The 23,136-nt window shown below is 46.1% G+C and overlaps 1 protein-coding gene across 2 annotated transcripts; it reads right to left on the reverse strand.

The window, feature by feature from the left end:
- Positions 1–287: 287 nt before the first annotated feature.
- Positions 288–23,112, reverse strand: DESI1 (desumoylating isopeptidase 1). Of its 2 annotated transcripts, none has more exons than XM_067698228.1 (6): positions 22,776–23,112; positions 9,847–9,868; positions 8,648–8,717; positions 5,325–5,434; positions 4,542–4,664; positions 288–486 (listed from the first exon to the last, which is right to left on the reverse strand). In XM_067698228.1, exons 1-6 carry the CDS (start codon positions 22,861–22,863, stop codon positions 462–464), a joined length of 438 nt encoding a protein of 145 aa, XP_067554329.1. In that variant the 5' UTR covers positions 22,864–23,112; the 3' UTR covers positions 288–461. The 2 variants fall into 2 exon arrangements, with proteins under 2 accessions (XP_067554329.1, XP_067554328.1); XM_067698227.1 differs by having other exon boundaries at positions 288–2,784; positions 22,776–23,108.
- Positions 23,113–23,136: the final 24 nt, after the last annotated feature.

Below are 23,136 nucleotides of genomic sequence, written 5' to 3' on the forward strand. Positions count from 1 at the left end.
TCCAATGGTGAAAGTCATACATTCTTCTCTGCTCTTGACACTTATTATCCACAAGGTGTACAACCAAGCAAAGGCGGCATAGCCAGACTCAGCATATTTAGGCTCAGAGGGAGACAGATGAAGCAGCAGCCTGGAGTTGCTTCATGGTGGATGCATACCCAGACCTTCAAGCGCTACCCAGATGCCGCAGGCAGAAATGAGTTTATTGCATTAGAAAAAATACCAAAGAAAAACAGCAAACACCTCCGTACTAGACACAATTATTAGTTTGACTTCAAGGGCAAAAGGAATCTCAAAGGTACAAACTTTATTTCTGGGAGGGGGTGACAGTCTCATCCCTCCTCCTCCTTCCCTGTCCCTTTAAACCAATGGACCTTGATACAGGTGTCCACCTGTGTGATATAGTCACACACATCTTTCTCATCCTGCTTGCCTGCGCACGCCCATGTGGAGCTAGCTGGTCACAGTGAGCAGGCTCCTGAGGTTCTGGGATAGACAGAGAAATGTGAGGATGGGGCTGGGGGGGTTCCTAGCCTGAGACTAGGTTTCCAGTTAGTGATGGTGGGACTAGGGTGGGGGAGGGAGGGCTTGCCTTCCTGCAGAGCTGAGAAGACGGCTTATTGATCCCTCCTTCTCCCCCCACAAACCCTAAGGCACAGGCATTGGCACAAGTGGCTGTTGCACATGAAGGGTGTCTTTCAATGAACCAAGTGACTCAAAGTCTCTCAGGGGAGCCACTCAGGCTAACTTCGTGGTACAGCCCTGGGTCTGGAGGTGACTACTGGAAGGAGAGCAATCAGCTGAGCCTGGACGTGGGGGAGGAGGGAGAAGAGAAGGAGTTTGTGATGCCCATCATGCTCTGGCCAGAGCTGAGTGCCCTGGGCAGAGAGGTCTGGAGCAGGAGCCTGGAAGGGAGAGAGCGCTGGGCAAGGCAAGCTGAAAAAGGAGAGAAACCCAGCAGCCGAGAAGCAGAGCCATGGCCTTGATCCACATGCTGCCCTCCCAGGAGAAAGCCAGCCTGAAACCCATTCTCCGCGGCCCAATTCTGCCAGTCGGTCAACATTAAATAACAGCCCCTGATAGTTTCTGCTCTAATGTATTATTACCATGCACACTGGCCAATCAGTGGGTCTTGAGAAGAATTAAAGTGCTCACTGGTTTGGCTTCCAATCCTAACAGTTCCAAAATGTCACTTGACATCACAGCTAGTCATCATGGACGTGCCCTGGTCAGGTCACAGGCAAACACTAAGGCAGAATAACATCTTGTCCTCTAGCTGAGACCCTGATGATGCCAATTGCCATGGCTAATGGCAGAGATGGGAGGAGATGAGGCCAGAGGTGAGCAGCAGCTTTTTGGTGAGGAAAGGCACCTGCTGCAGGCCAGAGGCCAGGAAAGAGAACATAATTCAAGTCTGAGAAGTGGCAGGAGCCACGGCATGAGGGGCCCGAGGATGCCAGGGCTGGGACTCAGGTACCACGCAGCTCTGAGTTCTTCTCCACATTCACTCTCCCAAGTTAAAGGAGGTTCACGTGAAGAAAGAGAATATGAAAGCCTCTCCAGATTAGAAACTTCCAGATTATTTGTTGCCTATAAGCTCCTAGCAGCAGCTCTTTATGAAAATGCCCACTCATGCCCTCAACCTTGCTTCTTTAACGTCAGAATGACACCAGAAATAACACGTGCCTTCAAAACACATTTAGGATAAGGTAAAAATCCATATCAGAAATAACTCTAAATTTTCTTGCCACCTTGATTCTGCATCATTATTCTTGCTACATCAGGGATATTTTCCAAGAGCAGGGAATCATTCCCCCTTGGCCCCTAGCTGAATACTGCATATTGGTCTGGGTGGGGTGGGTACAGTGACTGCAAATAACCTACATTATTACTTGCAGACAAAAGGTCTCTGCTGCTCCAGACCTTCATTAACTATGACAGGTCAGCTATGCTGAGGAAATGCAGCCTGTAGACAGCAAAGCAGGTTCTCCAAGATTGATGTCAGAGGACTGGCAATCAGTCTAGGTGGAGGGAGGAATGGCTTTATCCTGTTTCCTCTGGCCTGACACTTGCTGTTACTCCCCCTCCATCTTGAGGCTTTGGGTTGCTCCAGCCCACCCCATGGCCTTGCTTGGGGGAGGAGAGGGAAGGTGAGAGAGATCATGGCTAAAGAGTTCACTTAGGCTGGTTTAGTCATCCTAAAACTGGCCCCATGTGCACCAAATCCTTTGGTTCATTTAATGGTGGAGAGTAACCGTTTCCAGGTCATGGATAATGTAAAACTCACCTGGGTCCCATAGGTGGTGGCAACCTGGGTAGAGCGTGGGCATTCTCTGGAAAGAGGTTCTGGGCTGGGGCTCCCCTAGACTGTGTCTCTTGCTTTCTGCTTAAACAAATGCCCTCTGTTTCTCCAGTGTGGAGGACGCTTAGGAAGCAGTGTCAAAAGTGAACTCACAGACAAGACAGCCTGAATAAATTAGTATAATACTATTAGAAGGGATGGCATTTTGTTCTGTTTCTTAGCAGCATTGTTCTACATGCAGCCTGATGATCTCCTTCCCTGGGAAATTTAAAAAGCCGTTCCCTGGTTGTTAGCTCTGATGTAAAATTATAAAATAGAAATCTGGTAGGGTTTGTTTTGTTTAAAAAGGAAAAGCCCTGGTGAGGCAGGGCGGTCCCATGCAGTCCTGTTAGCTCTGGCCGTTGGGTCGGCCCACCGTGCTCCCTCCGGGAGGCTGGATCTGGATGGAGTCCAGGAGGGGCCTCAGGGCCTGTCCAAAGGGCCTGCAGAGAGAACAGACACGGGAGCTGGAGTGGGCTCTCGGACGCAGATTGCCACAGCTGGCCGGCGCGCCCAGCTCTGCCCACACATGCAGCAGCACTGCCACGCCAGGAAAAAGTTCGCTACAGTCCATTTAATTTTCTCACCTATCTCATCCATCCTTTTTCATAGAGGGGATCTCTACATAGCTGCTCTGCATTTTTACTCCTGGTGTCCCCTCCTTAGTAAATGCTACCATCGTACTACCTTTGCCTCCTGGTTAGCTGTGGTTTGAAAAGGTTGGTGATGTACTGGGAACTAGAGCTTTCTGTACTTTCTGTACTTGTATTTTTAATTCTCATGGTACAAGAAGATAAAGTTTAAGTGAGGAAGCTGAGGTAAAAGAAAAAGGATATGAAAAAGAAAAAGTCAGAAGTGAGGATGGTACATAATTGGACTCCTCAGGGAACTGAGGTCTTCTAGGGAGTACAGGGAATACTCAGGAAAAATGACAGGTGCAGGATGTCAGAAGGTGTTAATGCCACTGTATAAAGGGCTCCCAGTTTGCTCTCAGAGTAGCTTAGCTGGAAAAAAGACCACAAATGCTGTAGTCTTAGAGACTTTCCAAGATTACTGCAACCTTAAGTCCGGTTGCCCACAACACATCTCAGTTACTGGCTTTCTTTTTCTTCGGTGATACTGCCATTTTTGAAAACCATCCCCAAATTCAAAGGAAATGAAATATTCTAAAGCATAAACTGATGAAACGAAGAAATACTAACCCCAATTCCAACAAGTCCAGGAACCCCACCCATCAAATAATAATAGCAAGAACATTCCAGCTACTCGGGTTTGCTCAGGGCCCAATAACCTAGATCCTTCAGCAATGCTGTGGTGTTTAACACACCCACCAAGGAATAGGAAGGCAGGGCCAGGACTGGGACGTGGGGCTCTCCTCACCAGCTCGACACAGACAATAGCCTTCTTTCCTGTGTAAGTTTTTCCTGAGGGGCTCCTACCTGGGTGCGAAGAACAGCTCACCTTGCTGAGTCTGCTAAACCTGCCAGGATCCCTGTTGAACAGGTCCCCAGTTCAGGAGAAACTGAGTCAGAGTCAGCAAATGGACCCGGTCCTAGAGTGGGCAGAGGCTGCCTGAACGCAATCAACAGCAAAGGGAGGGAGGGGTGTGATGGCATTGGGGGTGCCTGGATGATGGCCCACAAAGCTTGGACCACATCAGGGAAGGAGGGGCTACACAGTATTTTTGAAGAAAACATCTACCGAAGGCTGACTGTGCGCTACGAGGTACGAGGGCGATTAGGAGGTTTGAAGGTGTCAAAGAACTTAAGGTGCAGGGGAAGAAGGACGAACAACAGTTTCAAAACAAGCCACCCTACTAATTCTCTGACCTACTCTTGGCTCGTCTATCTAAACTGCCTTTTAAGTGGGCATTTCTGGGGAGTGGCGTGCTTCATGTGCAATGGGGAAGACAGATACCAGGACTCTGTACAAACACTGGGGCCAGCGTCAACTGGGTTTCTAAGTTCTGCAGTTGCACTCAGGTCAGGATAGAGTTGGTCCAACTCCAAGGAGGGTGAAGGTAACACAGGTGAGCACCCGAGAGTAGAAAGAATGGTGGCGTTCTATGTTAGAAGCTGCCATCATGACACCCCACCCAGCTTGGGAGGATTCTGCTGAGAACAGTGGGGGCAGATGTGGGCCAGAGGAGAGGCCCTGTCTGTGAATGGGGATTTCAAAGGCAGAGACAGAGGCCACTTACGTGGAGAGAACTTCAGAGGGAAGGTCAGTGATGTAAGAAGGGATCTTCCGCCCAGTCAGGAACTGTGCCACTTCATTGCTGAAGGTGTTACAGTTGTGTTCAAAGAGGTTGTAGGCTTCACCTCTGTACATTGTGAGGTTTGGGAAACAGATATGAAAGTCAGCAACCATGTATGGGAAACCATTCAAACCAGGTAACAGAATGGTGAGCACAGCTGAATTTGAGGACTGCGATTTCCCCTCTCTTACACCCAAAAGGAGTGCCTGATTTGCCACTCTGGGCATTTTAAGGGAAGGATGAAATAAACACATTTGGCTCCTCCACAGTTTCAGGAGAATCTTTATAGTCACAAAATCAGAGCTGCAGGGTTAGAGTTTAACACTTCAAATTGACTAAAGTTTCTTAAAGAGAAAATATGCTCAAATTTGTATTTTATCCCAATCTCTCTACAAACTCCGTTTTTGATTTTCAGGATAAAATACTGCTGTTGAGAGCAGCATGTGCTGAAATAGCAGCAGCTGATTTTAATCAGAAGGAATAAACAGCCCTTCCTTTCCTCAAAAGTTTCAGCAGTACATATGCTGGGATGGAACAGTGGCCTTGGAGGCAATGCTGAGCTCTTTTTGTGTAACGATTAACTGCTTTCCCTTCATATTTATTCAGCAAATACCGGGTCAAACACGCTGAGTGTTCTGGGGGAAATGACCTGGTGGCTGCCCCTGCGGGCCAATCATCTAGTGGGGGAGACAGACACAACTAACCACCACCCCTGTCTCCACTCACCGGAACAGAGACTCCCCCAGGGAGGACAGGTACTCCAGGAAGATTTCTTCTGTGACTTCTGTACTCCCCACATCAACCACAGAATCTGGGGGCCCAAGCAACGTACCTCCCTAAAAAAGCCAACCCAAAGAAAGTCAGTAAATCACTCTCTCCACTGAATTTTTTCATGTGGTTTCCCATGGAAGACCACAAATGTTCTGTTCCAACAACTTTTAACTCTCAGAGCACCCAGGACAGATGAAGAGTTATTATTATTTTTTTAATTTATTTACTTTTTTTTTTTTTTGCGATACGCGGGCCTCTCACTGTTGCAGCCTCTCCCGTTGCGGAGCACAGGCTCCGGACGTGCAGGCTCAGCGGCCATGGCTCATGGGCCCAGCCGCTCCGCAGTATGTGGAATCTTCCCGGACCGGGGCACGAACCTGCGTCCCCTGCATCGGCAGGCGGACTCTCAACCACTGCACCACCAGGGAAGCCCCCTTTATTTACTTTTTAAATTTATTTTTGGCTGCATTGGGTCTTCGTTGCTGCGCTCGGGCTTTTCTCTAGTTGTGGCGAGCCGGGGCTACTTTTCGTTGCGGTGCGCGGGCTTCTCATTGCGGTGGCTTCTCTTGTTGCGGAGCACAGGCTCTAGGTGTGCAGGCTTCAGTAGTTGTGGCACCCAGGCTCAGTAGTTGTGGCTTGTGGGCTCTAGAGCACAAGTGCAGTAGTTGAGGTGCATGGGTTTAGTAGCTCCACGGCATGTGGGATCTTCCTAGACCAGGGCTCGAACCCGTGTCCCCTGCATTGGCAGGCGGATTCTTAACCACTGAGCCACCAGGGAAGCCCAAGAGTTAGTTCCTATTTGTGTCAAGGTTATAATGGCTTAGAGCTCCCTGGAGACTTTCCATCGCCACGTGCTGGCAACATGGCTAAGAAGTCAGGTGTCCTGTTTCTGGCAGGGTCCTGGGAAGCTTAGTCTCCTGCAGGTCAGACTCCTGACACTGTCCATTCATTCAGTTGATAAAAGGATAGAAACCCGGAATCTGAAGTCTCCCTTTGGCCCCAACATGCCTACTCACGAGGGCAGAACAGGACGACTAGAAATGGCTCACACTTGACAGGCCATCTTTCCAGGTCTATATTCATAATGTATGCAGCCAGTTTTTTTTGTGACACACTTGATATCCCTTGTAACGCTGGGAAAATGTGAAGAACTGTGAGGAAGCTGGCAGGCTGGCAAATATTTCCACAATTCAGTTCCTTTTTGATCTGTGAGGCTAATTTAACGAGGTGATAGGGTTCCTCTGGCAAGGGAGTTAATGGTCCCCGAAAGACCTACAGAAAAGTCTCAGCCATGGGTTAACAGACTGCCATAGCAGACTCAAGGAGAGACCGAGGTCCTGGGGGAAACCAGCCAAGCAGAAAGCAACAGGGTCACTGAAGAGGAGAGAGCTGGGAATGGGCTGAGGAGTAAGGGAGAGTACTCCAGAGCAGAGCTCCCTGAAAAGACCATAAATTCACACAATAGCAGCTATTGAGCACCTACTATGTGCCTGACGTTGTTCTAGGCACTGGGGAAAACATGGTGAGCAGGATAATCATTGTAGTCAGAGTTGCAAGAAACTAAAAGGTCATTATTCAACCCCCTATTATTCACTCATATGACAAATATGTATTGAGAACTTACTATCTGCCAGGCCTTATGCTAGGCATTGGACAAAACAGATGAGATTCTTGCCCTCATGGAGCTTATAGTCTACCAGGGAAGGCAAACAAAAAAATCCCATAAACCATGTATAATTACGAGCTGCGATAGGGTCTTGTTGGAAAAAGTACTGCTGTCAGTACTTAAGACAGGGGATCTTCCCAGTCCGAAGGGTCAGAGAAGACTTGGCTGAGAAAGTGACATTGAGTTCATCTGGAGAATGGAGAGACATAACCACATGAAGGGTCAGGGAGGTAGACTGAAGTCAGAGGACAGGTTTAAATGTCCAAGGTGTGTTCAAGGAATGAGAAGAGGTGGGTGGGGAAGGGTACAACCTGCAAAGAGGCCACCCAGAGAGAGAGACCGAGACCAGATCAGATGGGGCCTTGTAGGCTATGCTGAGTTTTCTTGTTTTTATTCCAAGAGCAACGGGCAGAGTACTGACTTAAGCAGGGGAATGCCATGATCAGATTTTCATTCTGAAACAATCACTTTGCCTCCTGTACAGAGAACTCACTGAGAAGGAATAGTAGATGAATTGCTGTGGTCCAGGCTAGAAATGAGGGTGGCCTGGATTAAGGTGAAAGCTCTGGAAAAATGAGACGAGATGAAGAGAATTAGACTAGTTTAAGGTACACTTACAAGATAGAACAGATGTGGGCTTAACAAAGGACTTGTTATATGAGGTGGGGGGGCCAGTGGGAGGAAGAGATTAAAAAAAATGACTTCCCATTTATAAGTATCAAAATGCATGGTTTGGACTTCCCTGGTGGCTCAGTGGTTAAGAATCCACCTGCCAATGCAGGGGACACGGGTTTGAGCCCTGGTCCGGGAAGATCCCACATGTCGCGGAGCAACTAAGCCCATGCGCCACAACTACAGAGTCTGCGCTCTAGAGCCCACATGCCACAACTACTGAAGCCCGCGTGCCTAGAGCCTGTGCTCCACAACAAAAGAAGCCACCACAATGAGAAGTCCACGCACCTCAACAAAGAGTAGCCCCGCCTCGCTGCAACTAGAGAAAGCCTGCGCGCAGCAACGAAGACCCAACGCAGCCAAATAAATAAATTTTTTTAAAAAAGACTGTTTTTTTGGTCTTTGCTTGAGTACCTCCTGTGACGACCCTTAGACAGCTCCGACAAATTTTCTGGAAAAGGGCATGGGCTTTGGAGTCAGAGAGACGTGAGTTTTAGTACTGGTGCTGTAACTGGCCATGTAACTTTGGGCAACTCACTTTACCTCTCAGAGCCCTCATAGTTCACACTGACTGAGCTTCACATTGACTGAGTTCATACCATGCACAAGGCACTGAGCTGGTGATGGTGACAGAAGAATGAGACAGTCTCAGCTTACAAGGAGCTTACACAGGGCTCCCCCTGGAGACTCAGGAACAGCCCATTTCACCATAACATGCTCAGTGTGACACAGAGGGACCACAAATACCATGGGAGCAGAGGGGAGGTCAGCTAGCTGGAACATCTGGGAAGGGTATTCTTGAGCTGAGTCTTAAGGTCACCATGAGGAACTATGCCACAGGCCTGTATACACTGGGCTAGAAGCCAGAACTATAGAGGAGAACAAAGTTCCTGGTCTATGGGAACCCGAGACTGCAGACAGGGTGGGGGAAGACACTCACCGGTGGACAGCTGGAGATACCGCCACTGCCGAAGAAGAACTCATCCTTGTGTACAACTATGGAGGTGTGCCTGCAATGCAGAGAAGAGGCAGAATAAGCCAGAAAGCTTAAAATTGGTCCGAGAAAAAGCAAACACCACACTGCAATGAGAGTGATTTCTGCCTAAGGATATGACTTATAAGGTCAACATCTTTATAAAACTAACCAAACAAAGGTAAGATAAATACCATAGGCCAGAGTTTCTCAACTTTGGCACTACTGACATCTGGGGCTGGCTAATCCTTTGTTGTGGGGACTGACCTGTGCATTCTAGAATGTTCAGCAGATCCTGGCCTTTACCCACTAGATGGCACTAGCATTACCTGCCTCCGCTGTGGCGACAAACATGTCTCCAGACATCGCCAAAGGTCTCCTGGGGGCAGAACTGTCCCTTGTTGAGAACCACCGCTGTAGATCATGTAAGCAGAGAGGAGTCCTTACAGATTCACCCCAGTATTAACAAATCAATTACTGAAATAAATCTCTGCAGACCAAGGTGTGTTCCCAGACTTTTTAAACTAACAGGAGCAGTTAACCTGGACCATGTTGAGAGAAAGACCAGATGATAAGTGTAAAACTATTTCAGGTGAAGGTGCTCATATTACTTCTTGGTTCGAGTCAAACAAAGCAAAGGGTCATTCTGGTCAACCAATATGTCAGCAGGCTCTAGCGATCCAGACAGAACGCTGACCTAAGGTTTTCTCAGAAATGGAACTGAGCCCAGCCACCACCTTGTGTCTGACAGGGATGGGTCTGAGAGACCAAAGTAGAATGTGTTCTAAGACAGACATGTGGGATACTCATGACTTCCATAGTTAGAAAGCTTGGTCAGGGGTGTGCATGACATAATTCCACCTTTCTTCAGGACAGGCTTTCTCAACCTCTGCACCACTGATATTTCTGGTTGGAAAATTCTTCATTGTGGAGGGGTGTCCTGTACAATGTAGGATGTTTATAGCAGTATCCCTGGCCTTCACCCATCCACTCCAAAAGTCTCGAGACACTGATAACTCCTGGCTGGAAACCACTGCTTTAGAACTTGAAGATTTGTGACTTGAGAGAGCTAGGTTTCAAACTGGAAGCCACAGATTGGAACCTGAAATGCATGGGTGCTATTTGGTTTCATAAACCAGCCAATTAAGGAGTCCCACCCAGCTTACCAGATGCCTTCCAGTTGTTTCCCTGTGGAGAAAAAAAGAACAGATTTAACCACTTGGGACTAGACTAACTGGCCCCCCAGCCGGAGTAAATTCAGAACATCAGTCAAACCCAGATTAACCCATTATAAACCTCCTGGGGGACTTTCTAGGAACGCAATTCTCCTCCAATAAGGTCCTTAGGTCATGACATGGTATGTTGTGTTAAATAAGCTGAAAAAATAATCAGAATCCTTAAGCAGAATGCAAGATGGAACACTGGTATAGAGGTACCCAATTTTATGTCTGCTTTTCTTTCCCCTTTAGGGTCAACTCAACTCTGCCTTTTTAATGTCTTTGTCTCATCTACAGAGATAAAGCAAAACGATAGTATAGAGGACTTCCCTGGTGGTCCAGTGGTTAAGACTTCGCCTTCCAATGCAGGGGGTGTGGGTTCAATCCCTAGTTGGGGAGCTAAGATCCCACATGCCTCGTGGCCAAAAAACCAAAACATAAAAAAACCGAAGCAATATTGTAAGAAATTCAATAAAGACTTTAAAAATGGTCCACAGCAAAAAAAAAGAAAAAAGAAAAAAAAATCTTAAAAATAGTATAGAAAAACTATTGTCCACTTCTTCATGGAGCATATGTGAGGTGAAATCCTTTAGAAAATCAGAGAGCAAACTGCAGATGCCATCCATTTGAATAGTCAATGCACATGTATTCTACACCTCTATGTGCCAGAAATGATGCGAGGTATGGAAATGCAAATATGAACAGATTACTGTCCTGCCTTTAAGGAGCCCAAAGTCAAATGGAAAGAGAGAGACACACGTAACTAACTAAAACACAATGTTGATAGGCTCCATAATAGTGGTAAACATAATAAAGATAAAGAATTACCTTCACGAGCTGCAATTCAACCAATGAACAAACGGGGGAGGGATGGACATTTGTGCCAGTGGGAATAGTATGTACAAATGCATAGTTGTGAAAAAGACTAAGGTCTTGCAGGGTAGAGCAAAGGGTGCAGTGATGGTGGTAAGAGGACGAGTGGCAGGCAAGGGTGTGAGCAAAGTAGAGCAAACCTGGACTGAAGGCTGCCCTACACTGTGGGGCATTGAAGGTTTTTATGCAGTAGAGTGCCCTGATCAGATCCATGTTTTTAAATGATAACTGTATCTTCTAAGAGATAACTGTAGGAATAGAAGATGAATTGGAGGGCAGAGAGTAGAGAGAGCAGACGAGAGTGAGGAGGTCTTTGCAGTAGCCCACGGGAGATTCCACAGTGCTAAGGATGAAGAGGAAGGGCAGTGAAAGACATGAGAACATTATCAAACATCACTCATTCACCTTTGGTAATAATTTTATGGTAACTGTTTATTGATTGCTGAATTGAATACTTTCAATGCTTCAGTGTTTGCCCTGTGACTTTCTAAAGGATGAAACTCTAGGCACTGTGTGGAAGGAGAGGTGATATGATTACACTTCTCCCTTTGCATAAGTTGCACTATTTTGCCCCTGTAAGAAAGCTTTTAAAATAAGATTAACAGTAGCCTAATTTTCTTTTTTCTGGAAGAGACAGAAGAAACCATGGGTCCTGCATGACAACCTATTGATGGCTCAGCGTAGTGTCATCGGAGGCAGTTAAGAATATGGCACAGGTTCAGAGCTGAGCTTTTTCCCTTTGCTAGCGATGGATCTTGGGCAAGTTTACTCAACTTGAGCCACAGTTTCTTCAATACAAAGTTGTTGTAACCGGTAATGATAATCTGTATAAAGCATCACAGTGTGTGGTACACAGAAGTTTGATAAATGGAGATATTACATATGATAGCCTCCTTGGGGAAAAGGGTGAAGACTTTCAAAAGATAAAAGAAGGTGCTTCCCTGGTGGTGCAGTGGTTAAGAATCCGCCTGCCAGTGCAGGGGACATGGGTTCAAGCCCTGGTCCGGGAAGATCCCACATGCCGCGGAGCAACTAAGTCTGTGCACCACAACTACTGAGCCTGTGCTCTAGAGCCTCTGAGCCACAACTACTGAAGCCCGCACGCCTAGAGCCCGTGCTCTGCGACAAGACAAGCTACTGCAATGAGAAGCCCGCGCACCGCAACGAAGAGTAACCCCTGCTCGCTGCAACAAGAGAAAGCCTGCGTGCAGCAATGAAGACCCAACGCAGCCATAAATAAATAAATAAAATGCAACGTTAGGGACTTCCCTGGCAGGCGGATTCTTAACCACTGCGCCACCAGGTAAGCCCTAACATTGCATTTTAAATAGAGCTGATGTGCTCTTCTGGACTGCCACTTATAAAACAGCTTGCTGTCTAAATGGCAGCAATTTGTTGTTTATTTCCTTGGAGACATGCAATGATGCATGAAACTAGACATATAAGGGATATTGCTTTCTCTTGACTGTTCCTGCTCTCATTTACTTTGGGAAAAACACTATACTTGTATGAGAAGAAGTACAGTGTAGTGAATAAGAACACAGGTTCTAGTGTGGACAGGCCAGGTCTGAATCCTATCAGTTCAGTCAGTGAACTAATGTTTATGAAGTGACTATTATACTTCAGGCAATATTCTTGGCAGTAGGGATACATCAGTAAACAAAGGAGATGAAAAAAAACCTCCTTCATTGTATTTAGAGGGTGAGGAGATAGGATAGTCAATAAATACTACTAATAAACATAATAAATCATAGTAGGTTAACAATAATGAGTGATAAAGAAAAATAAGAGCAGGGTAAGGGACACTGGGAGTTTCAGGGATGGTCAGGGTGGGCCTCTTTGAGAAAGTGTCATTTGAGCAAAGGCCTGAAGGAGGCAAGGGAGGGAGCCATGCAGAGGCAGGACATGCTAGGTGTATCTGAGGGACCTTAAGGAGGCCCGTGTGGCTAGACTTGGTGAGTGAGGAGGAGAAAAGTAGATGAGCAGAGGTAATCGAGGACCAGATCATATAGATGAACTTGTAGAAGTTGAGAACTTTTCTAAGCCTAAGCTGTCCAGTATGGTAGTCACTGACCACACGTGGCTATTAAAATTAAAAGAACAAATTCAGTTCCTCAGTTGACTACTGCATTTCAAGTACTCAGTAGCCACATGCGGCTAGCAGTTAGAGATGGGACAGTGCAGATCTAGAACATTTCCATCATTGCAGGAAGTTTTTCTGGATGGCATTGTTTAAACCTTAGTTTCCTATTCTGTCAGAAAAAAAAAAAAAGCATAGTAATAGTGTCTACCTCATAACATTTCCAAGGTTAAAAGAGATGACACACAAAATAGGCCCAGCACAGTGCCTGGCACATAATATATGCCCCCCACAAACTAACTCTTCTGGGACTTCCCTGGTGATCTAGTGGTTAAGAATCCGCCTTCCAATGCAGGGAACTTGGGTTCGATCCCTGTTCGGGGAACTAAAATCCCACATGCCGCGGGGCAACTAAGCCTGCGGGCTCTAGAGCCCCCGTGCCCCAACTACTGAACCTGTGCGCTGTAACTAGAAGGAAGCCCACGTGCTGCAACAGAAGATCCCACATGCCGCAACGAAGATCCTGCAACTAAGACCTGACGCAGCGAAATAAAAACAAACAAAAACTAACTCTTCTTTTAGCCTTCATGATTTGAAAGTGTTATGGCTGCTTTCATAGTACCTTGGTATGGAAACTACCTTTTTCCCTCATTAGACTATAATTGTTTCAAGGACAAGGTCAGTTTCTTATGCATCTTTGCAATTCTAGCACCTAGCAAAGAACCTGGAACAGAGATGCTACATGCACAGCTGTTGTGGTTGACACACAGTGCTAATGAGGCCAAAGTTCTTAACCCCAATCTTTGCTGCCCTGGCTTGTTACTCAAATGACTTTGCAACCCTGGCATATTGCACCCTGAGTCTGCTACTGCCTTCTCAGATGCCTATGTTCAATGACCCAGGTGGACAGGTGGCAGGTACAGATGCACCGGTTCAAACCCAGCCCTACTAAAATAATGGGTTTTTGGAGAGAGGCCTCAGAGACCATCCTGCCACTTATTTTACACCTGAAAAACAATTCAAAAGTTGTGGGATACAAACCCTACTTTATTCTACTTGTTATTCTCTGTATTGATCACTAAATTTATCTGTAAGCTGGACATTATACTTCCTCCTTATTCAACTACATCAAGGTATGCTTAAGATCACATCCATCCATAGAATGGTGATAGAAACTGTAGAAAAAAGATCCTCTTATTCATTCTTTCATTTATTAATCTGTCTACCAAACACTTGGAGCCAACAACATTTAAAATGGATTGAGTGGATTTACATCCTTTCTTAATTTAAAGTGCTTCATAATTATCCTTATTCTCACATCTTTACATGATAGAGTGGAACAAATATTTATTAACATCATTTCAAACAGGTAAATAAAGATGCATGGTTTGTCCAGTGTAAAGACAAGAAAAAAAAAGATGTAACCATGTACTTGTTGGAGCAGCTCAGGTAGAAACGTAAGGTTGGCTACTCAGTGGCCTGCTCTCATGAGGACAAGAACGAGGGTCATGGCCTCCTCTGGGGGTGACAGGCATTGTAAAGTGGGACTGAACTGATTTAAAAAGTTTTTTCAGCCAGACTGAGGTACAGTAGGTTAGTAGATGGTGGGGGTTTGAGATTGAATTGGGGCACAAGGCCATTTTGGGATGTGAATTAGGCTCAGTGGATATTAGCACACTATAGGAACAGACTGTTTTCCCACTAGGATTTCCTCAGCAAGCTGGAGAGTGGGTGGGTCAGATGGCTGCATGTCTCAAGCTTGCTGGCACGTCCGTTGCGTTGATTTTGAAGCCTATGAGGTATGCACATGAAAACAAATGGAAGGGCTTCCCTGGTGGCACAGTGGTTAAGAATCCGCCTGCCAATGCAGGGGACACAGCTTTGAGCCCTGGTCTGGGAAGATCCCACATGCCGCGGAGCAACTAAGTCCGTGCGCCGCAACTACTGAGCCTGCACTCTAGAGCCCGTGAGCCACAACTATTGAGCCTCGTGCCACAACTACTGAAGCCCATGCACCTAGAGCCCGTGCTCTGCAACCAAAAGCCACCACAATAAGAAGCCCGCGCACTGCAATGAGTAGCCCCCTCAAAAAAAAAAAAAAAAACCTAACGTAAAAGGGCTTCCCTGGTGGCACAGTAGTTGAGAGTCCGCCTGCTGATGCAGGGGACACGGGTTCGTGCCCTGGTCCAGGAAGATCCCACACGCCGCGGAGCGGCTGGGCCCGTGAGCCATGGCCGCTGAGCCTGCGCGTCCGGAGCCTGTGCTCTGCAATGGGAGAGACCGCAGCAGTGAGAGGCTCGCATACCACACACACACAAAAAAAGAGTAGCCCCCACTTGATGCAACTAGAGAAAGCCTGTGAGCAGCAATGAAGATCCAACACAGTCAAAAATAAAAACAAGTAAAAAAATAAATTTATTAAAATAAAAAAAGAATCCACCTGCCAATGTAGGGGACACGGGTTTGAGCCCTGGTCCGGGAAGATCCCACATGCTGCAAAGCAACTAAGCCCGTGTGCCACAACTACTGAGCCTGTTCTCTAGAGCCTGCGAGCCACAACTACTGAGCCTGCAAGCTGCAACTACTGAAGCCCATGCGCCTAGAGCCCATGCTCTGCAACAAGGGAAACCACTGCAATGTGAAGCCCACGCACTGCAACGAAGAGTAGCCCCCGCTCACCGCAACCAGAGAAAGCCCGTGTGCAGCAACAAAGACCCAACGCAGCCAAAAATAAAAAAGAAAACAAAAAAAAGAAAACAAATGGAAGACATGGATATTAGCCCTGTTTTTCATCATGCACAACAAAGAATGTAGAGTGAGGTCCACACTAGTCAGCCGTCCACTGATTGTAAAAAGTAAAGTCAGTACATAAAAGCCAAGGAGAAAATACTCCATCTACCTCCTCATCAATTAAGGTAATGGAGCTTGTGCATATAGACATTCCTGCTGGTTATGGGTTGTGCTCAAGATCAGCACCTGGTATACTGCTGGTGCTAAATAAATGTCTATTAATAAGCATAAAGTGGGTGATGTTGCTGGGACTCCAGGGGCAGGCAGTATTAGCTCATTAGTATAAATCAAAAGTAGCCCTAGCTCACCTCCTAGATTTCACCCCACAGTGACAAAGTGTTCTTTTTATTTATTTATTTATCTGGCTGCGTTGGGTCTTTGTTGCTGTACGCGGGCTTTCTCTAGTTGCAGAGAGCGGGGGGCTACTCGTCGTTGCGGCGCGAGGGCTTCTCACTGCAGCGGCTTCTCTTGTTGTAGAGCACGGGCTCTAGGCATGTGGGCTTCAGTAGTTGTGGCTTGCAGGCTCTAGAGCGCAGGCTCAGTAGTTGTGGCACATGGGCTTAGTTGCTCCGCGGCATGTGGGAATCTTCCCGGACCAGGGCTCGAACCTCTGTCCCCCTGCGTTGGCAGGCGAATTCTTAACCACTGCGCCACCAGGGAAGTCCCTGAAAAAGTGTTCTTAATTGGCAGTGTTTTAATGTGACTTGCCAGATTACCAGCAATGTGAAGGGGTTAACTCAAAAAATCAGCTTATTCTTCTCTGGAACTACCAGGTAAATGTTGAATCTATGTGGGAAAAGGTAAAAGGATACATTTGTATAACATAAGTGGACCTCTGTGCCTATAGGCTAAAAAAAATGCCTATTGGCAGTTGCCCCTCCTTTAGGTAGAGAGGTTATCACAAAGTCAAAATGCAAAACATTGCTAAAAACTAAGAGGGTATTTTAATCCTCAAAAAAGGGTAGATTTAAAACTACGTAATACTCTAGCACTAGGATTCCTTGGAGCCAGTACAGGATTCTTTCTCAGAATAAAAATAACTAATTTGTGAGTTCTTTATTTCAGTACTCAGAAGGTTCCCTCTTAACCATTGCTTGTTGTTATTAGTCAGGCCTTGTAGCAATGCTTTGAGGTAGGTCTGCAACATCCTGTCACTTACTCAGGTTGTATTTACTGAATGCCAGTAACTGTGCTAAACTCTGGGGATACACTCAAGAGTTCTTGCCCCCATTGGAGCTTACAGTCAAGTTGGCACTGGGGGAGTGGACACAGATGAGAAAACATGCAATTTAAAAATAGAATGATAAATGCTATTAAAGGAGATTACAGGATGTTATCAGCACATTATAGAGACACATGACCAAGATTTGAGAGGTGGGGGACAGGGAAAGTTTCCTGTAGGAAGTAACATTTCAGTTGAAACCTCAAGGATAAGCAGAAGTTATCCAGGCTAAGAGATGGGGAGAGAAAGTATGCCTGGCAGAGAGCACAGCCTTCGAAAAGTCTAAAGGTAAAAAAGAACTGAACGGGTTCAGTCCTGTTACCGTGTGAAACAGCCCTTCTCCACTGGGGTTCTGCAAGAGAATTAAGCCCTTATGCCCTGAGGAATCTATTGGGAGAATGAGAAAATAGCTACTCAGATCATTTTCCCTAGTGCTTAATTCTCTTGTGGAACCCAGTTGAGAAAGGCTCATGTACAGTGTGTTCAGTATGTAGAGACAGGTGAGGGTGGAGAGAAAAGCAGGAGAAGGATCACGAAGGGCTTGGTGTTTTTTCATTTTGCCAGAAAGAAACTGCACGATTACTAAATTAATTCACTGGACGGATGTAAAACAGTGCACACAATGAACAAAAAAAAATCTAAAACAAAGCACAATAGATGGCATTAAAACATTATAAAAAATCCTCAGATTCAAATAAATTCTACTTAATCTTTAAGCTTCAGTTCAAGTCTCAATCATTCCTATAATCAATATTTACTGACCACTAGCTCTGAAAGGCCACAGGGGACACACAGGGGAGTCAGAGTTCCTGCCCTCCAGGAGCTCAAGGTTCTTGCTTAAGTCTTTCTGACACATCCAGCCCACCATGGCCTGTCCCATCTTTCAAGGCCTAAAATAATTGTTTCACCACTCACCCCTTTTTGGCATCTAATCATAATTTCTATTTTTTTTAATTCATTTTTTATTTTATTTTTTTAAAATTTACTTTATTTATTTATTTGGCTGCGTTGGGACTTTTCTGCTGCACGTGGGGTTTCTCTAGCTGCGGCGAGCAGGGGCTACTCTTTGCTGCAGTGCATGGGCTTCTCACTGCTGTGGCTTCTCTTGTTGCAGAGCATGGGCTCTAGAGCACAGGCTAGCAGTTGTGGCACACGGGCTCAGTTGCTCCATGGCATGTGTGATCTCCCGGACCAGGGCTTGAACCCGTGTCCCTTGCATTGGCAGGCGGATTCTTAACCACTGCATCACTAGGGAAGTCCTAATCATAATCTCTTTTGTGCTGTTATCTAATGTTGCATATGCACAGCATTACTTTTAACTAATTAAACTCCTCGAGGACAGAGTCCATGTCTTTTATTTCATTACTATTTGTACTACAGAATTAAGCAAGGAACTGAGCAGTGTAAAATCTCAAATATTCATTTGATTGCATTCTGCCAAGAAATACATAAACACACACACACACACACACACACACACACACACACATTCCATATGCCTAAGTCTTTAAACCTGACAACAATTTTGTGTGTGTGTGTGTGGTACGCGGGCCTCTCACTGTTATGGCCTCTCCCGTTGCGGAGCACAGGCTCAGGATGCAGAGGCTCAGCGGCCATGGCTCACGGGCCCAGCCGCTCTGCGGCATGTGGGATCTTCCTGCACCAGGGCACGAACCTGTGTCTCCTGCATCGGCAGGCAGACTCTCAACCACTGTGCCACCAGGGAAGCCCCCTGACAACAATTTTGAGATAGGCTTGTAAAGAAAAATAAATGTGATCTTGGAACACGTACATGCACACAAACTTCAGATCGGAAAACAGTCAACAAATATAAAGTATCCCTTACCACGATTAAACAAATATAACAAACCTCCACCATTATCTTTATGTACTTTAGCACAGAAAGAGGTCAAGAAATTTAAAGAGCAGCCAAAATTATTAAAAGGACAAACTGAAGGACAATCATAATAGCTAATTATCTTAGGCAAATAGTAACTATGAAAAAAAAGTACAATCAGGCTGTCTGCTCGATTAGAGTGATAAGGATAATTCCAGGACTGTCTTCATTATGAGTGAAAGACTGTGGAGCAGGAATACCTTCATAGGAAGCAATTCTAGAAGACTGAAAACTGGACAGGGTAAAACTGTGGAGTCTACATTGTTTCAGGGGAGAAAGGAATTACATTGGGTTTATCTAGTCTAATCAGGATTGTAATAGACTAGATGGGGGTCTTACAATGAGGAGCTGTCATAATAAGAGGCTACTATAACTAGATAAAGAGCCAGGCCACTCCACCCATGAAGCTCCCCCTTTAAAAAAAAAAAAAGAATAAGTTGGCACTGCTGATGAGGTCACACTAGTTCAGGACAATGAAGGCTAGGAGGGATGATCATAAAACGATGATTATGAATGGCACATACACATTGAATCCAGCTATTTTCCTCATCCAAATTTGAAACACTTGGCAAGAGATGCCTTTATAAACTTGAACTAGGTACCTACTTTACATCAATTATAAAGGAACATATTACACAGGAAAGGCGGTAGAGCAAAATACCTGAGAACATGAGCTCTGGAAGTCAGACTGCCTGTGTTTATAACCCACCTCTGCCACTTACCAGCTGTGTGACCTGGGGGGCAAATTTCTTAATGTCTTATATCTTGGGTTCCTCAAATGAAAAATGGAGATAATAACAGGACCTATCTCACAAATTTGTGGTGAAGAATATAACACATGAAGATACTCAGAAAAAAAAGGGTCTGGCACAAGGTAAGCACTCAGTAAATCTAGCTATTAATATGCTTTTAGAATTCATTGCAAAAATCAGGAAACAAATTGATGTTTTAAAGGTTCAAATATATTTAGGAACGGGAAATTAATAGTTGGCTCCTAACAGAACTGGGACATACCCAACTTTAAGATTAGTGATGTCTGGATAGGATGCACCCGTAAGGCAATGCCCATTTTCCATAAGTTTTTAACTCTAGAAAGTAATGATTACCACCTTTGATAACGCTTTATTCATTACTTTTAAAAAAGGCATAAAAGCAATATGAGAAAATGGGATAGAGAAGAGAGAATCAGATTTGCAGGCAAGGTAATGTTCTCAGAAATACCACTGGAATCAGATGTGCCAAACTGATGACGTTGGCTGAGGTCTTCTAGGATTTCACATCTATTAAAAAAGGTTTGGGGGGTGGGAGGGAGTCCCAGTACTCCACCTTCAGTTATGGCACCTTCCTCTTCACCCACTAAACTCCACAAAGGCCAGGCCACTTCTAGACCAGGCCAGGCTCTTTTTTGCCTGAGGGCCTTGGCAGGTTAATCCCCCTTCTGTTTGGAACATTATAACTCCCTCACCACCCACCTTGTGACTACTTCTTCCTCATCCTTTAATTCCCAACTTAAAAGTTACTACTTCTGATCCCCTTATTTAAAGTAGGTCTCTCTTCTTATTTTCTGTCTCAGCACCTAGTTGGCTTCCTGCACAACCTAGTACTTATCACGATCTGTAATTACTTCATTTGCTTATTTATTTTTAATGTCTTCCCCACTAAATAGCTCCATGATGACAGAGAACATCTTTATCACATCATTTTCAGTTAAGCTTAACACTGGGACTAGCACGTAGTAGACACTCAATGTCTGCTGAATGAATCATGAATCAATGACCCTAAGGCCCCCTTTAGCTAAAATCAATAACTAGTATATAATAGAACAAAAAAATATCCAGTGTAAAGGTGGAGGCTTTTATTTATGGGTCTAGGAAATACCTAAGTAACTCCTCACTATGATCAAGCTAACTAAATGGCTCCATTACAAGACGTTTAGTCAGAACTTGACTGATGTAATGTACTAGTGACTAGCACCTTCCTCAAACAGTGACTCTGTTAGTTTGCTTTCAGATTGGCCTTATTCATTTTAACAGTTGGAGATCTAGGCCCAACCTTCTAATAATGGATTGGCTACATAAGAATTACCTGAGGAGCTTATTAACAATACAGATTTCTGGATCAAAACTCCAAAAGATTCTTATTAAGTACTTGTGTAATAAGACTCTAGAATCCATACGTTTAAAACTTTGCAAGAATTCCCTGGAGGTCCAGTGGTTAGGACTCCATGCTTTCACTGCCAAGGGTGAGGGTTCAATTCCTAGTTGGGGAACTAAGATCCCACAAGCTGCGCGGCGTGGCCAAAAAAACTTTGCTTATTTTGAATAGAAAATATATGTATGTCTTCAGCGTCAAGTTCCCCTTTTCTTCTCTTTTTCTTTCACTGTGCAGCATGTAGTTTCCCCGACCAGGGATCAAACCTGTGCCCTCTGCAGTGGAAGCACAGAGTTCTAACCATTGGACCACCAGGGAATTCCCTAAGTTCCTCTTTTCATAAGCTACCACTATTAGCAATTTTCTTATGTATCTTCCAGATAATTATTTGCCTAAACAACCATGTATCCTTTGCTTTAAACACACAACTGCATATTTAAAGAACTGTTCCAACTTCATTTTTTCTATTCCCATTTAACAATATATGTTGGGGGCTTCCCTGGTGGCACACTGGCTAAGAATCTGCCTGCCAATGCAGGGGACACGGGTTCGAGCCCTGGTCCGGGAAGATCCCACATGCCGTGCTCCGCAACAAGAGAAGCCACCACAATGAGAAGCCCGCGCACCGCAACGAAGAGTAGCCCCCGCTTGCTGCAACTAGAGAAAAATCCATGCACAGCAACAAAGACCCAACACAGCCAAAAATAAAATAAAATAAAATAAACAAAAAACAATATATGTTGGAAATGAAGTTATCTGTATCTTTAACAAGCATCCTAGGTGATTCTGATGTGAAGCCAAATATAGGAATCACTCATTGCGCCAGGGTTAAGAGATTAAGTTCAACCCACTAAGGCACATTAGAAACTCAAGGACACTGAAACTCAAAAGCAGCCCTGCTTACTTGATCTCTGCCCTCTTGTCTCACAGATATGACATGAACTAAAACATTCTCTAATGTCTCCATAGAAGCCAGGAAATACTAGCCATTCAAATGGATGTTGCCAAAGCTGTTCAATTTTCAATTCCCAGAATCCTTTCCTGCCCAACATCATCTGAAATCACAAACCTGACAATTCCTATGTTACACAAGACACTTTGGTATTTGGGTTATAAAGAGGTTTGATCCATGTTGAACTAGGGCTGATTTTCTCTCCTGGCAGTTAAGTAGTTTAATGGAGCACAACAGAAATACTTCCCTTACTAATCCTTACTGACACAACAGCAACCAATCCTCCCACAGAATTGCTTTCTTACCACCTGGGCAAAAGCAATTAACTTAGAAGCTGTTGAGAAGACCGCACTGTCAGGCGGAACTTGGTGAATTCTTGAGTTCGGGCTCCAGTAGACCTGACTTTACTTCTACCTGGGGGCAACGGCTGGGCCCCTGTGCAGCTCTAGCTTTCTCTCCCCACCTACCCCAGAGACTGCACAAAGAGTTTCATTTTGGCACGGAGGGAAGGCTCTCCTCCGCAGTGTCCCTTTCACCACGAGGGGCACCGCGCGGCAGGCATCTTCACCTCCACTCCACAGCGCCGAGGAAGAAGTGTAGGGGGCTCCCCAAGCGAGTCAGGAAACCCACGGGGACCCAGCGCCGGCTTCCCCCACCTCCCAGCTGAAGTGGCTCTGAAGGTCTAGGGGAGAGCGTGACTCCTTTATCCCCTCTCCGTGGATTCAAACGTGATGAGGGCCAAGAGGGGCTTCGGGGGCCCAAACCTCAGACCCACACCTTCTCTACTGGGGCTCTTCTCCATCCTCTGGGCCTTCCCCTGAGCCATGGCCCAGGCCTCCCCACCTCGGCCGGCCGTCTCGGCGCCCTCCGGCCCGGCTCCCGCCCTCCTTCCCGCCCGCCCCCAGCCCCTCACCCAGCATGATGGGGCTGAGCCGCCGGGCCAGGCCCTTGGACAGGTCGTACACGTAGAGCTTCACGGGATAGAGATTTGGCGGCTCCATCGGGACCCGTGGCGGCTGCAGCCACTAAGTCCCTCAGGCACCCGGCAGCTGCTTGGACCTTCCCGTACCCGACGGGGGAGGGGAGCGGAGGGAGCGGGGAGACCGAGCCCGGGCCCGGCCTGAGGGGCGGGGTAGAGGTCGCCCAGCGCTGCTCGGGCCCCCGCACCCGCCACCGGCAACGACTACCGTGAGGTGACAGAGCGGGGACCAGCCGGCTTCGCGCGGAAGACTGGGCGGGGGCGGGGGCGGGAGCGGGGGCGGGGACGCGGGCGG

Source organism: Pseudorca crassidens, chromosome 11 (genome assembly GCF_039906515.1).
Source record: "Pseudorca crassidens isolate mPseCra1 chromosome 11, mPseCra1.hap1, whole genome shotgun sequence".
Lineage (NCBI taxonomy): Eukaryota > Metazoa > Chordata > Mammalia > Artiodactyla > Delphinidae > Pseudorca > Pseudorca crassidens.